Source organism: Hippoglossus stenolepis, chromosome 23, assembly GCF_022539355.2.
Source record: "Hippoglossus stenolepis isolate QCI-W04-F060 chromosome 23, HSTE1.2, whole genome shotgun sequence".
Classification (NCBI taxonomy): domain Eukaryota; kingdom Metazoa; phylum Chordata; class Actinopteri; order Pleuronectiformes; family Pleuronectidae; genus Hippoglossus; species Hippoglossus stenolepis.
The window spans coordinates 7744097-7764203 of NC_061505.1; the positions used below are offsets into that span (position 1 = coordinate 7744097).

The 20107-nt window shown below is 44.3% G+C and overlaps 1 protein-coding gene and 1 long non-coding RNA gene across 7 annotated transcripts in view; one reads left to right on the forward strand and one right to left on the reverse strand.

The window, feature by feature from the left end:
- Positions 1-20107, forward strand: part of LOC118102438 (multiple PDZ domain protein) — a 42522-nt gene that overhangs the window by 19572 nt on the left and 2843 nt on the right. For 2 of the 6 annotated variants that reach the window (XM_035148595.2, XM_035148601.2), the window contains 24 exons: positions 366-710; positions 990-1101; positions 1943-2141; positions 3190-3231; positions 4464-4571; positions 4728-4808; positions 4942-5119; positions 5263-5373; positions 8673-8732; positions 8943-9014; positions 9710-9902; positions 10868-11064; positions 11170-11261; positions 12041-12119; positions 12492-12560; positions 13282-13498; positions 13705-13850; positions 14531-14614; positions 15673-15866; positions 16446-16460; positions 18227-18374; positions 18589-18675; positions 18769-18871; positions 18989-19152. In XM_035148595.2, the coding sequence (XP_035004486.2) occupies positions 366-710; positions 990-1101; positions 1943-2141; positions 3190-3231; positions 4464-4571; positions 4728-4808; positions 4942-5119; positions 5263-5373; positions 8673-8732; positions 8943-9014; positions 9710-9902; positions 10868-11064; positions 11170-11261; positions 12041-12119; positions 12492-12560; positions 13282-13498; positions 13705-13850; positions 14531-14614; positions 15673-15866; positions 16446-16460; positions 18227-18374; positions 18589-18675; positions 18769-18871; positions 18989-19152 (3096 nt within the window). The remainder of the gene's footprint in view (positions 1-365; positions 711-989; positions 1102-1942; positions 2142-3189; positions 3232-4463; positions 4572-4727; positions 4809-4941; positions 5120-5262; positions 5374-8672; positions 8733-8942; positions 9015-9709; positions 9903-10867; positions 11065-11169; positions 11262-12040; positions 12120-12491; positions 12561-13281; positions 13499-13704; positions 13851-14530; positions 14615-15672; positions 15867-16445; positions 16461-18226; positions 18375-18588; positions 18676-18768; positions 18872-18988; positions 19153-20107) is intronic. The other 4 variants (XM_035148596.2, XM_035148598.2, XM_035148597.2 and 1 more) reach the window with 4 other exon arrangements.
- On the reverse strand, positions 2998-6011 carry LOC118102441. Its single transcript, XR_004694686.2, has 3 exons — positions 5942-6011; positions 4470-4595; positions 2998-3345 (listed from the first exon to the last, which is right to left on the reverse strand). It is a non-coding gene; the product is annotated as an uncharacterized LOC118102441 (long non-coding RNA).

Consider the following 20107-nt stretch of genomic DNA (forward strand, 5'->3'; position numbering starts at 1 on the left):
CACTTCCCTTTGTCTGTTTATTGAGCCCCGCTTGTATTACATATTTGCATATTTTAACATTTTCTTAAGAGTCCTATTTCTCTCCTGGCCTCCAGTGGGAATTTGCCTCGCTGAAATTCATCAGTAGCCAGTCTGGCTCTAATAAAGTCGTGAATGTTGCTATAATGAAACGACATTTTGTGCATTTTGCTCTCAAGATCACCAGTAATTTCTGCCGCTCTCTGTTGGCCACTGATGGCTTTTCTATGGCTCATTACAAAGAGGGCAGGATGGCGACTGAGCAAGATGGATTCCCCCCTGTTGGGCAATTGTCTAACTAACAGAGGAGAACGCTCATTCAGCTGCTACGCTTTGTTTTTCCTCAGCTGACAGCCCGCCTGGAGTTGCTGGATGAGCGTCCCCGCTTTACGACACCGTCCGGCCTCGGAGACGACACTCAAGCGTTCACGCCAGAGAAGTCGGCCTCTTTCTCTCCTCCGAGTTTGAGAGGTCAGCTCCCGTCTTATCACGCTGCACTCGGCGGTTCCGATCACTTCCTGGCTCATCGCGCGACCAAAGAACCGGTGGAGTGCTCAAACTCTTACAGCCAGTTTGCTGAATCAGGAACCGGATTGAACGCAATGGAGGAAACTTTGGAGTCCAGTCACTACCAGGAGGAGCCCCCGCCCATCTCTTTTGAAGATATTAGAGATATAAAGATTTTAATAAAGGTAAAAGAGCATAAATCTCCAGAAAGAATAAAATGGGCACATTATGAAAGCTGCAAAATTTCTTTAAGTAGCATTTGACATATCCTTGGTTGTATGTGAGGCTCTTGTGAAATATTCGATAAACAAAGTCCAAACACTTATTTGTTTTATATATTCATCCTCACAGCTCATGTAGTGCACCTGCCTTTTTCTCTGGAGAGCTGCGCTTTGTGTAAAAAATCCACACGAAAACGTTTCATTTACTTTCATGAATAACCGCGTTGAATTATCTCCCTCAAGGACGAGGAGGCCGGCGTGAAAGAACCAGAAGAAGACGGAGACAGGGAAGCTCTGACCTCAGGGAGCAATTTTGAAAGGACCATCACCGTTGTCAAGGGCAACTCCAGCCTGGGTTTGTATTAATTTGTTGACATTTTTTTACGTGTTCTGTTTTTTTCTTTTTTATCTTCTCTTCATCCTTCGCAGAAGTGTAAATGAGGTTGGGGGACTGAAAGGCATATTTGGCCTTTACTTTGAATGCCAGATTTGAAGCCAGAATGATAGATAGATTTTTGTTTTTTGTTTTCCTGTCTGAAAGGGTCAATCCATTGCTCCACGAGGTATTTGCATTTCAAAACCTGCCCATGAGGCTGCTGCTGGTCCAGAGAATACTAAGTTTCAGCTTTCTTAAACAAATAGGTGTTATGAAAGCAGTGTTTAAAGTCCCCAGTGAAAACAGTATCTCATTTTGCTTTGTTTTGCTCATGAAAGGTGTTTATTTGGTGGTCAAGGAAAAATTGTCTGTAATACTTTTGGATTTCTTTCTACCAATTAAAAATCGAAATCCACTCTTAATAGGACACGACTAACATTTGGATTTTTTGCAAATGAACTCCCACAGACTGTGCTGTTACATAAAGGAGTTTAAAATTTGGTGTCAGACTTCAATCACACCGTTTCCCAGCTGTCTTGTTGTAGACAGGTCTCGAGACAGACAGTATTATGTCCCACTCTGAAATTAGTCTGATGAGAATGATATGAAAACCAAGTCTGTGAATAATGTGACAGCCTCTCGGATTATTTGCTGGGACATCAGAAAGTTTTCTTGCTGAAACTCCAGCAGATTTTTACTTTTTCATCCTTTATGAAAGTGAAAGTTTCTCTATAGTTGCGAACAGAGTTGTGTTCTTTTTAGTTTGCAACCCACTTGCTCCAATAGCTCAAACGTATATTTGTGTGATCTACCTTAAAAGGCATGACGGTGAGCGCCATGAAAGACGGTTTGGGGATGCTGATCCGCAGCATAATCCACGGCGGGTCGATTAGCCGTGACGGGCGTCTTGGTGTCGGTGACCTCATCCTGGCCATTAACGGAGAGCCCACTGCCAACCTGACCAACGCTCAGGCCCGTGCCATGCTGCGCAGACACTCCCTCATCGGACCTGACCTGGGGTAAGAGAGACTTTTAAGAATAGATAGCAGCTGTACAAACATTCATTCAAACTCTGGAGAAGTTGGTAGGAAGGGGTATTATTTGAATTTGTTTGGTAACAGTTCTACCGTAATGCAACCCCCCCCTCCCCCCTCAGGATTAGTTGTTGTTGTGAATGGGTCTGAGTAGAGAACCCCCCGCTGCGTTGTGCATGTGTGAGAGGCAAACTGCGGAGAGAGTCCGGACCCAGTTCCTAGGAGTCCCTCCGCAGGACATGTCTGAAAACTCCTTAATTAAATCAGGAACCACAGAGTGACTCTGGGGGTTAACATGAGTTTGATCGTTCCCTTCTCCCCCGAGCTCTGTCGGTCTGATTCAATTTCATGTTCTCTGAATGGTACATTTTCATAACCCCTTCTGTCGTGCACAGTGGGTGTAACATCAGCGTATGAAGAAATACAAGACCCAGAAATATGGCATTTGGAAAAGTCTGCGTGCGTTTGTCAGATTTTTCTCTCTCTCTGTATTTAAAAAAGCACTGAGGTTTCAATACCACGGTTTTGCTGATGTGCTGTGTTCTTTGCTGTTGAAAAATTGATGTTGCTAAGATGCTGTGTCGTACAACCACAGAAAGCTGCAGAGCTGTTAAGTGTCTGGCATATATTTTTTTGGAAAGTCAGTTTGTAGTGCACCTCAAGGCTCCAACACCTCAATTACACCAGAAGTGGTTCTTTGCAAATCTTACAAACAATACACGTTGACGGTCATCGTGAGCAACTTTATCTTTTTGTCAATAAACTGGTTTATGTGAAGAGTCTGTTTAAGTTGCAGTTTAACTAAATGTGAGCAGGTGTTTTTTTCTAAAATGTGAATACAGACAGAATATACAGAATACAAATAACTGCATAGCACAATTACTGCATTAGCCATATGATGCAGTCAGGGTTTCCCTCCCAATCCTTTTCGAGGTTAAATTTCCATGTGGTGTTTTTTATGAGTTCTGCTTGCCGAACTAAACTTGGCAACGTGTTCGCTTCCGTGCATAAAAGCCAACTCTTCACGTTCTAGATCTGCTTGTTCACCCGAGGACGATCTGTGCCCATTTTATGTGTGAGTATGACTTAACTTCCACGCTGCTGGCGTTCGATCAGCAGGAAGCCGCCATCTTGGTTTCCCCTCTCTTGTCTCCGTTCTGTCCGTTCGCTGCCGTGCTTCACCCGCAGTCTGTCAAAGGGTTTTATCCAGACCAGAGAATCAGGAAGTCAGTTCAACAACAGACACAACACAATACGTAAAATATGGAATTCAGCTGATGAAGATGCTGTTTTTAATAACATTCAGATACGCTGATTAATGTCTCTGTTATGGTATTAAACTCCAGCGTTAACCACCAAAACTAAAACCACATTATCAAAATAATATCTGGATAAAGCTTGACTGACTGCATCACTTTGTTTTTCAACATAACCTGCCAAGTAATTATTTTCTTTCATTTCCGTGACTAACATGACTAACACCATTTATAACTCTTGTGTTTTTGAATGTGAATCATTGGTATTTAAGCTCTGCCATGTCTCTCACTGCATGTTTTAATGTCCTCAATGAACTGACTCATCCGTTTCATCACTTCACTGGGACTCATTTCCCTCTCTGTAAAAAATAAATAAATAAAAAGCCGAGCAAATCAACCCATCTGTTGAGGATCTGTCAGCTTCACTCCAACGTGTTAATGTGTCCTTCAGAATCTACTTCATTCGAAAACTGTTTGGAAACGGGACTTTGAGTGGGTGTCACATCTTTTTGTCGTCTTCTCATCTCTTAGCGCGAATTAGTTTACTCACTCTTGAATTAATAACATACGCCCCCTTCAAATTTGTCCCATGTCGTGTGTTCATCGCTGAAACGACAGATTGATGGAAGGCTTGATTTGCTCGGACGTTTTTCGGAGGTAAACATTTGTTTTTGAACAGTCAGATGTCAAGAGTTTATATATAATTCATTGACGTCTCACTTCAGGGCTGCGAGTAGGGAGACAGGATTTTCTGAGAGACAGGCTGAGTTCAGTGTTTCTGCAGTCAGAGGTAAATCTGACGGAGTAGAGAAGAGCAGGCCTCTGAATGCAAATGAGCCCATTTAAAAAGCAGGTAGTTGTTCTGCTCTGGGACCAGTTTGTATCTGATGCTGGTGTCTCTATTTTGGGTAAATTGCCATCTGAGTTCAGCGATAAGGCAGCGGCATAATTGCCACTAAGGTGGGTAGTGCAGTTTCTAAAAGCGGGAGGAAGCGAAATTGTTTTTGGTTCAGGAAATGTTTGACTCAAATGAGGGTGTGTGTGTGTGTAGAATTACATATGTTCCAGCAGAATATCTAGAAGAGTACAAAACCAGCTTGGAGCAGGCTAAAGATGATGGCTTCTCCGAAACAGCTCCGGCACCAGTTCCAGCTCCAAAGTACGTCCTCACCCTCCACCTCCACTGGAACAAATAAAGTTATGCTCACATTAGTGCTTCGCTCTAAATCAACTGTATTTCCTTTTTCAAAAAACACTGCTTTTTAAACCCCATTCATTTTGAATCATTTGAATTTCCCCATCCTAATCTATCTAGAGATATTCCTAATCTCCCTGAGCGTGAGGATGGAGAGGGAGAGGAAAGTGCCTCCTACAGCAACTGGAACCAACCCAGGAAGTGAGCACTTACACTTTGTACCTCAGCTTTTTAATCTGCTTTGGCCGACATGACGCGGCTTTCAGAATCAGATCAGAACCAGAGTCACACAGCAGTGAGTTTCAAAAAAATGACACCGGTATATATTTCTCAGAGTGGAGCTGTTCAGGGAGCCGGGCAAGTCCCTGGGCATCAGCATCGTGGGGGGACGAGGGATGGGCAGCCGCCTGAGTAACGGAGAAGTGATGAGGGGGATTTTTATCAAACACATCCTGGCGGACAGTCCTGCGGGACACAACGGGACCCTGAAGACTGGAGACAGGATCGTGGAGGTAAAGGAGTCCGAGTGTCAGATCTTTTTGATTAAATCCGACGTTGTTTGAGGAGGGAATTTGCAGAATACGAAATTTAAAAACCCATCAAAGCATGCGTGTGATGTCTCAGGTTCCTGTACACCTCTGTCTGTCTTTGTCAGGTGGATGGAGCGGACCTACGAGATGCTAGTCACGAGGAGGCAGTGGAGGCGATACGCAGGGCAGGCAACCCTGTCTCCTTCCTGGTGCAGAGTATTATTCACAGGCCCAGGGTAAGTCTGTATAATACTGTCAAACAAATTCCTAGTCCCTGCCTCGTCATTTTTTATCTAAAAGGTCACAATTCCCCCACTCTCTAACTTTACTCATGTAAAAGCTAAGTGTATCCACACAGGCCACTTAGGGCACTTTCAAAAACTCAAACGTGCAATATATACGACCCCCCCCCGTCTCTCAAACGTTGACAGAAAATCCAATCGTTTAAGACATGGACAACAATCCCTACCTAAAGATAGTAGCGAGTTGGAACCTTAAAGTGAGGCTCATTGAAAATCCCTGTGTCAACAGCATTGTTTGTTGTTTGAAGGTGCCCAAAGGCTTTTAAAGCATGACTAAGTAGGTTTGTTGCCGGGGCTTCGTCCGGGCTTTGCTCCAGTGTCACAGTCGATCACTTCCCATGCATTACTGTCTGTGAGACATCCCCGCATGCTTTTCCTCAACAGGCTGGTTCCTCGTTAAGCCTTGTAGCAACTCATAATGGAAGAAGGGGCCAAGAATTTAATACAGAATCACATAATAAACTAAACATGCAAAGTTAGCAGCTAACTTAGCTTAACTCACCAGCTTGATATATTCCTCAGGAGATGGCGAAGATCAAAACCAGGGCTAAAAGCACAGGTGGATACTGGACTTACTTGCATTAATAAATCAGGTGCAAAAGTCCCTTGATCACCACCTGCTGGCTGGCTGCAGTATAGGTCATTAACAAAGAGTACACATAGAAATCTTCTCACAGATCATTTCTGTATACATTTTTTAGAGCAGCTTGGTTTTACTTACGTATTTGATGCTATAAAAAAAACACTTTTATGTTTATAGTTAAACTTGGAATGGAAACAGCAGTAACTCTCAGAGAGTAAAAAACATATTTTATCATTTTAATCATATATCTGTAATTTCCAACATTGTACACGAGGTTTCTTTATGTCCCCAAGTGTTAATACTAATTTTACACATTGTGAGTTGCTTCAACCCTCCCTCTTTATCCCCCCCCACACTGCTTTCCCAGCCTGAGTCTATATGTAGCCCAGCTTCATCGCCTGCTTTAGAGAAACACAGCACTGCTTTCACATGCATGCCGCATCGCACATGTCAGGTAATCTGTCTCCCTCTCTTGGTCTCTCTCGTATTCCTCTTGCATCAGCTCTCCATTACACTTCATCTTTGTTGCATTATCTCTCCCGCCTCGTCTCTCAGCTGAGTCTTTCTCTCTAACTGCATCTTTGATGATGTACATGTGATACTGACAAACTGAAATTGGAGATTCCATCCTGGGAGGAAAAGAACTGAAGGCTTGTTTGAATATCCAGACATTGGCAGGAGCCACAATGTTTTTTTTATTCGAATCAGAAGTGTCAGCAAGTTGTACATCCCATTTTATCACTTGCAATAGAGAGTATTTTAGAAAACCTCTATGCTAAAGGTGTATAAAACAGACAAGACTCAGATTCTTAATGCAGTGTAACTCCGTGAAGTTACCTATCATCAACTCAACAATAGAAAAGCGAATATGGAAATTATTTGTGCCTCTGTGGTGAGACCAAGAGTCACTGATATTGAGTTGCAGCTCCTCCGAAATTCACGAGAATAGACGGAATGGTTTGGAAAATATTGTTTTTGATTAGACGATATCTGCGAGTGCTGGAGGCGGGTCAGTGGTGTCGTTTTTAAATGCAGCCACTGGGGGCCAACTAGGGAGCATAATAGCATATCCTCGCTGCTTCCCTTGAAGTTTCCCATCCTCCTCTTGTAAGCAGTGAATAATCTCAAGGTAGCCCGGAGGAATCTTTGAAACATTTTGTTAAACTATTTCAGAGAAAGAAGCTTTGCTCTGGTTTCTACTGATACAGAGGGAAACGGCTGTCCTCAAGGAAACTGCTTGCTTTAATGGTTCCTCATTTAAATAAAACCGGAGGTGATTTTATCCTGCGTGCACGCCCCCCCCACCACCACCGCTCCTCCTTATTTTTCTTCTTCTTCTCCTGGATGGCCTCTGATTCAGTTGTGTCTCAAAGACTCAGCCGTCGTATTTAATATCCGTCATGTTGTCAGCTTGTTGATCCTCCTGTGTGTGTGTGTGTTGCTTTCCGAAGCCGCCCCTGCCCTTTCCGCAGCTAAATAGCCGCCGCGGGTTGAGCCTTTGCCGCACTAATCAACCCTACTTAGCACCCGCCCTCCCTCAGGTTAGAAAGCTACCCCGTGTCTGTGTCCGCCTGCTTTAGCATGTGTGTGTGTGTGTGTCTTTCACTTGACCTGTGCTGCTTTCATTTGTGCAATTTGTGTTAACAATGTCTGAAAACAGCTCGACTGTGTTTTCCTGCACAGGAACATTTTCTCACTTTTTTTACTATAGCACTCAAAACTTGCACCTATTAAATATTAATAAAAGGAAATTCCTAAGAGGTGGCAAAGAATTTTCCCCTCACTCTTTTTCAGCGTGACCCTCACTGTCTGCATGTCAAGTTATAAGGGATCTTACTGTAGAGATTTGTAGAAATTTTAAGGGGGAAATGTGCTCAATTTTTCCGACTAGTACTCAAAAAGTAAACTCAAAGCAGAGGCTTCGACTGTGAAAGTGCCTTTTATTTTCCCTCTTCCCTTAGCCTTGAAAGCACAATTCTTCCTAATTATCCCTGAAACGTCGTCCAAAGTGTCTCACTTGACAACTAATGTAAAGACGACAACTTGATAAGACAGGAGCCGTCAACACAGATGCTGCTATTATGTGACCGAAAAAAACTGGAAAATACAGTTTCTTTTTCTTTTCAAAATTGCCAGAATTTCTAGGCAAAACCTTTTAAGATCAATCACTGGGAAGAATTGGTCAAGCTTGGATAGATGTGTGGTGCTGGCCAAGCTTTTTCAGTCAACACATCAATGTTTTGGCGTGTGTGTGTGTGCGTGTGCGTGTGCGTGTGTGTGTGTGTGTGTCTGTTATTGCCAAAAGAATCGCTAAAAGAAACTATTTAAGAAATATGGATTTTCCCCTCAGTAGTAACGGTTATAAACAGATGGCTTTTCACGATAGAGCATATGCCGCGTGAGTCTGGTTTTCGTCATTCCGAACACTCCTGACTTTGTATGAACTTATTAATATTTATGGGATTACTGTTTTGCAGTATGCAGCAGCACGATACAGTATCTTTCACTATCTGGTGACATTCAAGTGAATATTATGATTTTTTTTCTTGCTTTTCTCTCCCTATACGTGAAACAAGTTAATGAGAAATCCCTGATTGTGACCATCTGATGCGGAGAACAGTGATTTACCTTCTCATCTTATACGCTACAGGCACTGATAACTGACTCCAGTGAGGACAGAGCCGCGGCCGTAACCAGGGACAAGGACAAGGTTGGTGTTTCCGATGATCCTCCGCCGAACGCGTGTGTATCAGTGTCTTGTATTTGTTGTTGTTTCTGAAAGTGTTGCTCATTCCAGTCAGAACCAGGTTTGAAAATAACCATGAAGTCGAGATATATTTTCAAACGCAACGCTGACACATACACGTTTGTATTTGTGTTGATTCTCTTCAAGTTGTCGCCCTTTGTCTTTTCTCTGTAGGAGGGTGACAGTCTCAGTAGACTTTACCTCCGCCTCTCCCCAACTAACCCTTTCACTCCTACCCCGTTTAAGGTTTGTGGGTCTCTGTGTTGTGCTTTTCACCCTTTCCCCCCTTTTCTGTGTATGCTTGTGCAGATGTGTCGATGCTCGGCGACGCGGGCCGTGCATCGGGTAATCAAACGCGCTGCACATTGCATACACGCCTGTGCTCATCCTAACACCTCCTCCGTCTGCTGCGTGCACTTTTTTGTGGAATCAGAGCCACTTTTGTCTTTTGCTGTTTGTCACTAACTTTTAAATAAAAAAAAAGAGCAGGATCAATATTCAATTTGAGAAAATCACATTTTAGATTTTTGGCAAGAAACACGCGCTGTATTTTTATATTCATCAAAATTGTGATTATGTTGCTCTAAGTCTTCAGGTAAGTATATTCCAATTACAAATACGAATTGCTTGATAAGTAATTGGATCATTTATTAACTAATTGAGTATTTTTAGTAAGTAGCTGAAACAGGCTGATTAGCCTAATTTTGCTTTTAGCCTCATATTACATAACTTTTAATTATACCTCAACCCGAAACTAACATGTCCTATTAAACGCGATGAAGCTTTTAATGAAAACCAAGCATATGGCCCCTGTTGATTCCATCAGCAGCTCTCATGTGCCTTCCTATCCCTTTAAACCTTGCATAAGCCAAATGCTTTTCTTTCTCTACCTGTAATTTTCTCTAATAAACTGTTGTCCAACTCCATCTGCGGCGTGACAGCCGGCGAAGCGTGAAGCGGCAAAGGCATCTCCCACCAGCGCTGTCCTCCCCCTGCCAGTGATGCCCCATGTGGGAGAGACTGATACAGACACGCTGACGGAGATTCCTGGCAGACCCGCTGAGGCAGAGGAGGTGAACGAAGAGGAGGAGGAGGAGGAGGAAGAGGAGGAGGATGAGTTTGGATACAACTGGAGTGAGTTCACTTTCTCTGTTTCTTAAGGGTGTTACACGTTCAGTTCTAAACAACAGTAAAAATGTGAGTTCTGTTATATTTTTGTCAATTAATTTGGTTTATTATAAATTAAGCAGGTACATTTTTCAAACACGTGCAGTGTAAACGATACAAAAAGTGACCTGTGACCAAGTCTCTGAGTTTAAAGTTTAAACTCTAATATATTTGTACACTTGCCATGTATGCATTATCATATAACTGCCACTAGAGGTCCCCCATATTATATGTAATACATTACAAATCCACCCAGTCTGCATAAAGTGCTCGACGTGGTTGTACCCTCAGCAAATCCTTAAGGACTCAGTGTCCCAATTAAGCTATTAGCATCCTGCAGATACTGTAACGCCAACTGTAGGATCAACTCTCAGCTACAAGGAGAACGGGTCACATTCATCTCAGGCAGCCGGCATGAAGGACAGACTTCCAGCCTCCAAACACCTGGGACTACAGAGTGTGTATGTGTGTGTGTGTGTGTGTGTTACTTACGGAGAGACAGTGCCCGTCCTGTGGGTTTAAGATTGATGAGGTTGGGCCCGGGGAGGTGAGTTGTGGAGATTAGTACAGGACTGATGGTTCAACGGTGGCAGGGAGCCCAGAAAAGCACGCGCCCATTGGTCTGAGCAGATATCTAACACACCAGAGACAGGAGAGGTAGACAAAGAGAGAAAGAGAAGGGACCTGAGTGAGAACAATGGAGACGGGGCCCGAGACAAAAATAGAAGGCAAACGGAAGCAAAAAACAAATTCAAGCAGTCTTGACATTTGAAACTTTTACTTTTCGTGCCTGCAAAACCCAAACACCCACCCCCCTTTTTTGAGCAACATGACATGAACTAATACCCAACCCCCCGTGATCAAGACAAATCTGGCATTTCAGCAGCATTGTGGGCTTTTACATCAGTATGACTCCGTCTGCCATCTCTCAGAGAACGTGATCCAGCGCTATGGCGGCCTCCCAGGTGTCCTACACATGATTGAGCTGGAGAAAGGCAAGACGGGCCTGGGCCTCAGCCTGGCAGGGAACCGGGACCGCTCTCGCATGAGTGTGTTCGTGGTGGGAATAGAGCCCAGTGGGGCGGCCGGCAGGGACGGACGCATGGTGGTGGGGGACGAGCTGCTTGAGGTAAGTTGGAGTTATTTTTTGTGTCGAATTTAAATACTTATTTACTTAAATGTTTACATGATTACATATTTAATTTTAGTAATTAACTATTTTTTATTCTTTTAGATCAATGGGCAAGTCCTGTACGGCCACAGTCACCAGAATGCATCCTCCATAATCAAGAGCTCACCATCAAAAGTCAAAATCATCTTTGTCAGGTATAAAAACATACTTTTACTATTTAAGCTTCTATGGACTCATTACCATGGCAACAGCTGTGAAAATGTACTGTCAGAACATTATTTCCATAATAAATGGAGTTTGTTTTAGATGAATGTAATGCCACTTAAAATCCAGTAGAGGGGGCTATTGTAATTTAACAGATGGTTCTTGTAGTAATATTAAGTAGAGAAGCAGTTTCATCCACAGGTGTGTGGAAAAAGTATTTATTAGGTATTTATTAGTTGATATTGAAATGTATTCATTCTAATATCATAAATCAATCAACTTTTACACAAGGCCCACTAAACGTGGTGTTTTCAATTTGTAGTGTGACTCTGTAAAAGTTAAATTAAGTATAACAACGCGTCTATGAACACTAATCTCCCAAAATACAATGCACATAGACCCTGGGAGAAGGATTTAGACATTTTTAAATGGTGAACACAAAAAAACTACATAAAAACATGTAGATCTCTCTTTGACAAGCAAGTATTTATGTTATTTTGTGTAAAAACTATATATACAGTATAGTATCTATAGTATATGTAACATCGGATTGTGATATTTCAGCCGACATATCAGACTCCGATGTTTCGCCTACCGCCCCCTCTTCCGAACCCATCCAGCAGATCACACTACTTAACCTCCCGTTTAAGTCACATCCCTCTCCCGACCCCCTGAAAGACACACTGTGATCAGCGCACATAAATCACGGCTCCGCTGTCACGGCGGCGGAGGAGCGACAATTTACAAGAGTTATGACTTTCTGCAACAGGAACACAGAGGCGCTGGACCAGATGGCTGTGGGACCGGTGAGAGAGCACGAGGGAGACACAGCGGAGCCCCACGCTGAGGTACCGAAGACGCTGCTCGTGGCCACACACGAAACACACACACACACACACACACAAGTGCTCAAACAGACTGACTCATGGGGGATGCTGCAGAGTGAACCTGCAGCTGCATACAAACTAGGAAACTCCACCAAAAAAAACATTCTTAGTATTTCATTTCTACCCTTTCTACGCTGTTTTGTGCTCCTGAATTGTTTTCCAAAAGTCACTTTGGGTGGTCCTGGAGTTCCCTTCCTCCCATTTCTTGTGTGCCACTCAACCAGAAACCACAAACAGTAGTGCACACACTGTCCTGTCCTCCCTCCTGCCAACACACACGCACACAACTTATTTACCTCATACTGTACCAACTACTGTATTATTCCCCTACAGCTGGAAACGGAGGCCGCTAATGGCGATGCTGATGCTTCCCAATATCTCCATCATATCATCAAGCTGGAGGTGAGATGGTTTAAACCTCCTACACACGACTCACACACGCTACTGCATTTGAATTTGCAAAATTGAGGACAATAATAGAGAGAGAAAGTCGTGAAAGCAGCGTGATAATGAGGGAGACGTTCACAAAAAAGTCAACGGAGCGTCGCGGGAGAGAATGAGAAGGAACACACGGGAGCAGTCGAGTCTGACGAGCTGTCAAGACGGAGAAAGGAGACACGACAATGTCAAGGAAAGAGGGTGACTAAACAGAAAATTGTGAATGGGAGAAGAGTGACACAACAAATAAAGGGAACAGATTCTACCACTTGTGGTGTCGGATTCCTGTGAAAATATCACATTTCAATTCGGAAAGCAGTGACGTGTCTTTTTTAAGAAAACAGAGCTGTCGCCAGGGAATATCTCAAACTCGTACAAAATACAAAGGGAAAGATACCACAAGAGGTATTGGGGAAAACATGCTATTTTTTGATTTAGGCGAACTGACAAAACAAGAGAGAAAGTGATGGAGGAATATTCCTTGAAAAGCCACAGCATCTGGATTCAGCGGATTTGGGGATGACAGTGTTGAAACAGCAGATGCATCTTGGGCGCTTATTGATGCGGCACACACAGAAAGTCCTCTCCAGGAACAAAAGAGATGGAGATAATAGGCAGCTGTGTTTTCCGGGGCTGGTGCAGCTCTTTTATTATTTTTTAAACTAATGCACTTTTTCTTCGACAGGACGACGGAGGACTTGGATTCGCCTCTGTCGAGGGGAACACCGAGAGTGGAGAGGAGATTCAGAGTGCATCAGAAGTGGAAGGACCTTCCTTCCTCTCCTCTCCGCAGTCGACCTGCCAGGGAGGGGATTCCTCAGATGGAGTCCTCGCCAGCCTACCCAGCATGCCTAGCGACACCGAGGTCGTGTTGATACCAGCAGAGGCAGAAGCCGACACGAGTGAGAATTCTTACAGTTACAAGAAAACAACAATTTGTACAATTTAGATGATTAAACACTAGTGAAAACATATAAGTTATCGACCTCAATCTTACACACTGAACCTTTAATATATAACAGACAGCTTAACCAATTTCCTGATTTATCAATAGCATTTCTCTCTTTATATTATACCTCAATGCTTCCATTTACCTCCTCTATTTCAGGTCCGAGTCGCTCCTCCAGCCCGTCCACTCTGGCCTCTGACCCGTCGACCTGTCCCATCATCCCCGGCTGTGAGACCACTATCGACATCTCCAAGGGCCGCACAGGCCTGGGCCTCAGCATCGTGGGAGGCTGCGACACTCTGCTGGTGGGAAACAACACACACACAAAACAAATCTGCTAATGAGGCCCTATCACTTTACTAATAAGCTGGTGTGAGGGGGGGGGATACTGAAAATAACGTCCTTTTGGTCAAGTTCAACCTTAAAAATACCAATGTAGCTAATAATTGTGCTGTTTTTAAAAATACACTGTAAATATACCACTATTTAGAAGTGACGTGACTGTACTGTCCCACCCAGGATGCCACCCACTGAGAACCTTCGGTGGTGGTGGTAGAGCGCAGGTTCAAAATAGCCAGGGCGGCTCAGGAATGTAGAAATTATGTTGTCACAGTCGTCCTCCTCCTCCTGCGCTCCTCTGCCGTCCTCTCCTCGGCCCATCTATTCTGTCTGCTCAGTCAGGCTTGGGGGGGGAGCAGCTCTTTGTCTGGCCTCGGCCGCAGCAGACAATATCCCGCCCTGGAATGTAACCTCTGAACCCCAAATGACACAGTGGGACGCGAGGAAAACACACACTGGAAGTCAGGGACATCACACATGGAGAATTGAAAAAATAAATGTGAAACGCAGAATAAATCCACATCATTATGAAAATCATTGTCTCTTATTCCCTTTAAATAAACAGTCAGCGCTCACCCTTTTTTTTTTCTGATCTCTGATTTATCTCTGCTCTTTTTCCTCTCTCTCTCTCTCTCTCTCTCTCCAGGGGGCCATCATTATCCACGAGGTTTATGAAGAAGGGGCAGCCTCCAAAGATGGCAGGCTATGGGCAGGAGACCAAATCCTGGAGGTGCGCTGCGGAATAATAAGCATCACTTATGACCCAGATATAAAAAAATTTAAAAAAGAAGGATTTTCGATAGCTGAGACGTGGCTGCCTGAGGAGCTCCGGCACGAGAGCTCTGGTTTCAAAGTTCAGTCAGAGATCAAATAGTTTGATGCTAGGAAAAAAACTCCGGAAAACGATATTGAGTTCTCACTATATATAAATATAACACTTGAAACCAATGAGACAAATATGGTGAAGAATGAAGTGAAAGGTCAGGGGAAGTGACCTTTAGGATAAATCTTGCATGTGTACCGAGAATTGACAAGTTAAGTACCCCAGCTCAACTTGGATTTGCCCTCCGTGTGACCTCATGCTTTGTCACAGAGGCAGGGCCGGGGGTGGAGCTCAGGAGTTTAGTTATGGAAGCTCGATCAGTCGACCGGAGCTGAAAGGCAAACAAACGCACGCACACACACACACCCTAATGACTTAATTACCTTCTACTATTCATTTCTGTCCCTGAGCCAAGCTGTTAAGCAAAGTGAGTGTTTAGAAAATAGGGTCAGAGGAAAGTGAAAGGAGCGGTTTTCCCAGTCCACAGCGACGCCATTAGCCACTATGGGAACAAGCCTTTGCACGTCTCAAGCTAATGGGGTATTTCCTCTGTTTAATGTGGTCCTTGAACGAGTCCTTAAAGTTTGAGAGTTGAGCTTCTCACAGTTTTGTGGGGAGGCTGCTTCCCTTTACTCGAAGTGTTCTAACGTCACCCAGTTGTATCAGCAGGTTTCTTTCAGGGGAAATGTGAGCTCACTGCTGATCGGAAAAATTCAGTTTTTGCATTAAATGAGGCTGTTAGCACTTTTTACAGTCCCCCCCCCTGCTGCTTCCACTTTCAGAATATGAAAGGACTATAACAGGATTTACTGCTTTGCTGAATTTGCCCTCATAATTGGAAATGTGCTCAAGCAATTGAGTTCAAATTAACTCAAAACGAACCTTGAATCTGTTGCTTTTGCTTTGAACAGCGTCAGTATCGCTGCAGCGCACCAACGTGTGTAACTCCGTCTGTGTTCGGACAGGTGAACGGCATCGACCTGCGCGCAGCCAGTCACGATGAAGCCATCAACGTGCTGCGGCAGACCCCGCAGAGGGTCCGGCTGGCGGTCTACAGGGACGAGGCTCAGTACAAGGAGGAGGACCTGTGGGACTCGTTCAGCGTGGAGCTGCATAAGAAGCCCGGTCAGGGTTTGGGCCTGAGCATCGTGGGAAGGAGGTGAGAGAGATGTGTAGTCAGCAAAATAGTTGAAAAGCTTTTTGGATTAAGCTACCTTCTCTATTGTTGAGTATTAGGAGTCAAGTTCAAATAGTTTAAAATAGGTTTGCTGGACTAAGAATATGTTTTAATGTACTCAGATTGTTGTAATAGCCTGCTGGTGATTTTGGTGCGAGTATATAAACAAGTAATGAGAGTATACACCCAATACCAAGGCCCAACAGTCACCAAACACCAGGCACCAACTTTCACACAGTCATAGATATAAATTATTTCCTGGTAAATCAGGGAAAATGTCAGAAATCTCAATCATTGCAATGTTTAAAAAAAAAAGTGATGAAACATTCCTGGATCCACCACAAAATGAAGTGTGTTCTTCCTTGGCCCAAATCCCAACATTACACCAAGTTTCAAGAAAAGCTGTTCGGTAGTTTCTATTTAATCAGGCAATGAAAACCTCACCTCCTTGGTGGAGGTTATAATAAAGGAGGTGAAGCCAACGAAGAACATAACCACCTTGTTCTGTGAGTGACAACGTGCGGTAATTAGGAACTGCTCTGTTTTTCTTTTGTAACGCAGATCGCGGGATGAGAGGTAACCCGTCGTTAAAAACCTTTACATTTAAATGTAGAGTAGAGAAATCAAATAGACTAATACATAGACAATCAGATGTAGTCATGAGGCCCTCCCCTTTAAACCTCAACTTTACTGGGTTTATTTTCCAGTGAAATTAATTTTGTGTATTTAGTATTTGTTGGTTCCAAGTAGATTGAGAAGAAAATCCTCCTTTCTCACGTAGACACAAAATTCTGATCAGCACAGCATCTTTCTTACCGCTGTATTTATCTTCCTGGATGGATTTCTAACAATGAGACGTGAGTCAGCACCCAACCAGTTCTGTTACAGTCACTTCCAGTGGCACCAGTGCCGACCAGTACCCCAGAGTTCTGCCACGGACACCGCTGTAACCACATGTTCACTGTGTGTAGGAATGTTGCTCCCAACCCACAGCTGTGCAGGATGATTTAAAGCGGTCTGAGCAGGAACTGTCTTCCACGTAAAATCATGTCAGGCTTTTATTCTGGTAGAGCATTTATGAGTTAAGGGACATGTGGGAAAAGGCCCGCTGGTCGACAGGCTGACAGTTTGCTCCTGCTCAGTGTGTGATGACTGATTTCACCTTTGGGAGAAGCCCCAAGAATGACTTATGCAGGCCGTACAAGCCCGTGAACTACATTTTTATACCCTGAGGTCTGCAGTCTCTGGATTACACATGTCTGGGTCGTCCTAACTGCAGGACAAAAGCGGGGGTCAGAGGTTGAACAGTTCACACAGCAGTAGGCAGATCAACTTTTTTATGTAGTTGTAATCGATTGCCTGGGTCGCAGCGGCTCTGCTACACAAGTGGGGGAACTCAACTAAAATGCTCAATAAGAAGGAAAAAACGGCAACATAACCGACAACCGAAAATCCCTCTGCTAAATCGGAAAGCGCAAGCTTGCAGTTTGTGGTGAGGAGCTGTGACAGCCAAGCATCTCTGGCAGCGGCGACCAAGTGGGATCGAGTTGCCTTCGCCTCCCGGGCTTTTTGTTTGTCCTTATCCACGTGGAGACTGGCACCTCACATATGTATTTGGAAAGAAAGACACAGGCCGAGGATACGTCAACTTGTGTCCAGCCAACAACCCGAAGGTCTGTGCTCAGAGCAAAGCAGACATATGGACGATGTTGACCTTTGACTGAAGCCAAACTCTACAAACCCTATTTCATTTTACAACTCAAACTGTGGTGGGACAGACAGCATGATGTGTAGATTTAGGCGAACCACAAGCAGCCACTGTGTCAGATAGGAGAGCAGCGAAACCAAAATTGGTGGTGGGACATGTGACAATCATCACAGCTAACTTTGGAAGGGTGTCGACAACCATCATTCAATCTTTCAAGAAAAACAAAGACTAGAATATACTTCTCATAAAGGCTCAATATATACTTAACTACAAGTTACAGGCCAGATTATGTTTTTTTCTAAATAATACGCAGTTGTGTCTGACTGCAGAATGTCCACAGTAAGACTATACACACGATCCAAGATGGAAAACACATTTATCGAGGTTACACACACTCATAGCTATTAGATATTCCATTTCCCAAGCTGTGTGGCAGTGGTTTCTCCCCCCAAAAAAACAAAAAAAGCCTAAGCCACAATTGTGCGGAGGCCCAAGGAAAAAATGTGAAACTGCTGGATCAATAGTGTATCATCAGGGAAAAAGGTCAGCGAGTAGAGAGGGGTTCAGCGTGATTCTCAGTGATACGGAGGCACAAGCAGTAACCCAGAGTTTTTCTTTCTACCCCTCCCACCAGGAACGACACGGGAGTGTTTGTGTCGGATATCGTGAAAGGAGGTTTGGTGGAGACGGACGGTCGACTGACGCAGGGCGACCAGATCATGTCGGTCAACGGCGAGGACGTCAGGTCGGCCACTCAGGAGGCCGTGGCTGCGCTGCTGAAGGTAAATCTGTCCCGAGCTGCTCACACACGTGCACTGGAGTCCTGAAATCATCCTGGAGGGGCTGCATGTGAGAACGCAAATGTCCGAGTCGGTTACTGCGAACAAAAAACGCTGCTTTCCGCCATTGAAATGTATACGTCGTGTATTTTAATAAAACATCTTCTTACTGTGTGTGACCAGGACATTTTAAATAAGTAGTTTTTTACTGTTGCAGTGCTGCGTGGGGCCTATAAACATGGAGGTGGGGAGGTTTAAAGCTGGTCCTTTCCACTCTGAAAGAAGGCTATCTCAAACCAGTCAGGTAATTTCCCCTCTCCTCTAACATCTATCATTTCGGTGACGGCAGAAAACGGCTGCAAAGGACAATAACATCCCTAAACGCTTTCTGTTTCAGATGAGTGAAACAGGCATCTCCAAGGTGGCCGCCTCTCAGTCGTGCTCAGACTCTGGAAGCCTTCCTGTCGACCCTGACAAGACCAGCCAGGAATGTCCGGAATGTAAGTTGTCCGACTTCTGCGAGCATAAAGTAACAAGCAGACATTTAATCCACGGGGCCATGTGATAAAACAACAACAATCCGCTCAAGCATTGTGTTTGTTTTCACTTCCTCTCAGCCCCGGAGCAACAGGACACCAGAGCGGTGGAGTTCACCAAAGGTCCCAGTGACTCCCTGGGGATCAGCATAGCAGGCGGAGTGGGCAGCCCCCTGGGTGATATACCCATCTTCATCGCCATGATGAATCCCGTCGGCCTGGCCGCTCAGACCCAGCAGCTGAAGGTACGAGACCTCCTGCTCCCCTCTCAGCAGCCATGAAATACAAAACCTGCTCAAAGGGAAATGCATTTGCAGCAAATTGCTCACACTCGTAATTATCAGTCCCAAAAACTTCCCTCATTTTTTTTACCATCAAGATCCATGAACTATTTTTCCCCTAAGAATAAAAAAACAAAAGTGAAAACAAATTCCTGCATCTGCACCCTGATCCGCTTCCACACCAACATTTAATGGCTTCTTTCCTGACCCACACTGCATTCTTCCACCAAGTTTGGTGGTAAATCTGTATTTTTGTGGAATCCTGCTAACTAACAAACATACGCATAAACTGCATTCCAGTCACACCAGTCATTTTTGTGTGGTATTGAACGTCAATGCCTATTCCTCACGCCGGACTTGTTCCCACTCACTTTGGCCAGTAGGAGTTTTACATCGTCCCAAAGGTCAGGAGCCGGCTGCCTGTAGCCGTGACCTTTGCAGTTAAACGACAGAGAAACCAACAATTGTGTCTGCGTGTGCGACACAGACGCGAGCGGGACAATGGCCCGCTGCGAACATCGATCGTAAATCTCCCACTCCTGCATTCGCATTATTAAGTCTACAGAAGGGCTCATTGAAATGAATAGGGGTGGGGGTGGGGGGATATTGAATGGTATATTCATGCTGCTTTGTCTTCTCAGACAGAAAGAGAGATGAGAACGCCACATAATGAAATTACTCCGCTCAGCCCAGGCATAGTCGTGCATTTGTATTGTCTGGTGGTGAATTAAACATTTTCGAGTAGCGTCGGCCGAAGTCTCGTGTCCTCTCGTTGTGCAGTTTGTCACTGAAGTCAAAGGAAAAAAAAAAAGCTGTGTAATTGTTACTAACAGTTTCTGAGCTGTTTCTGAACTTTCCCTTGAAAAAGGCTGAAATCGAGCTCCTCTGCAGAAATTGCCAGGTTGTTGTTTTCCCTCAT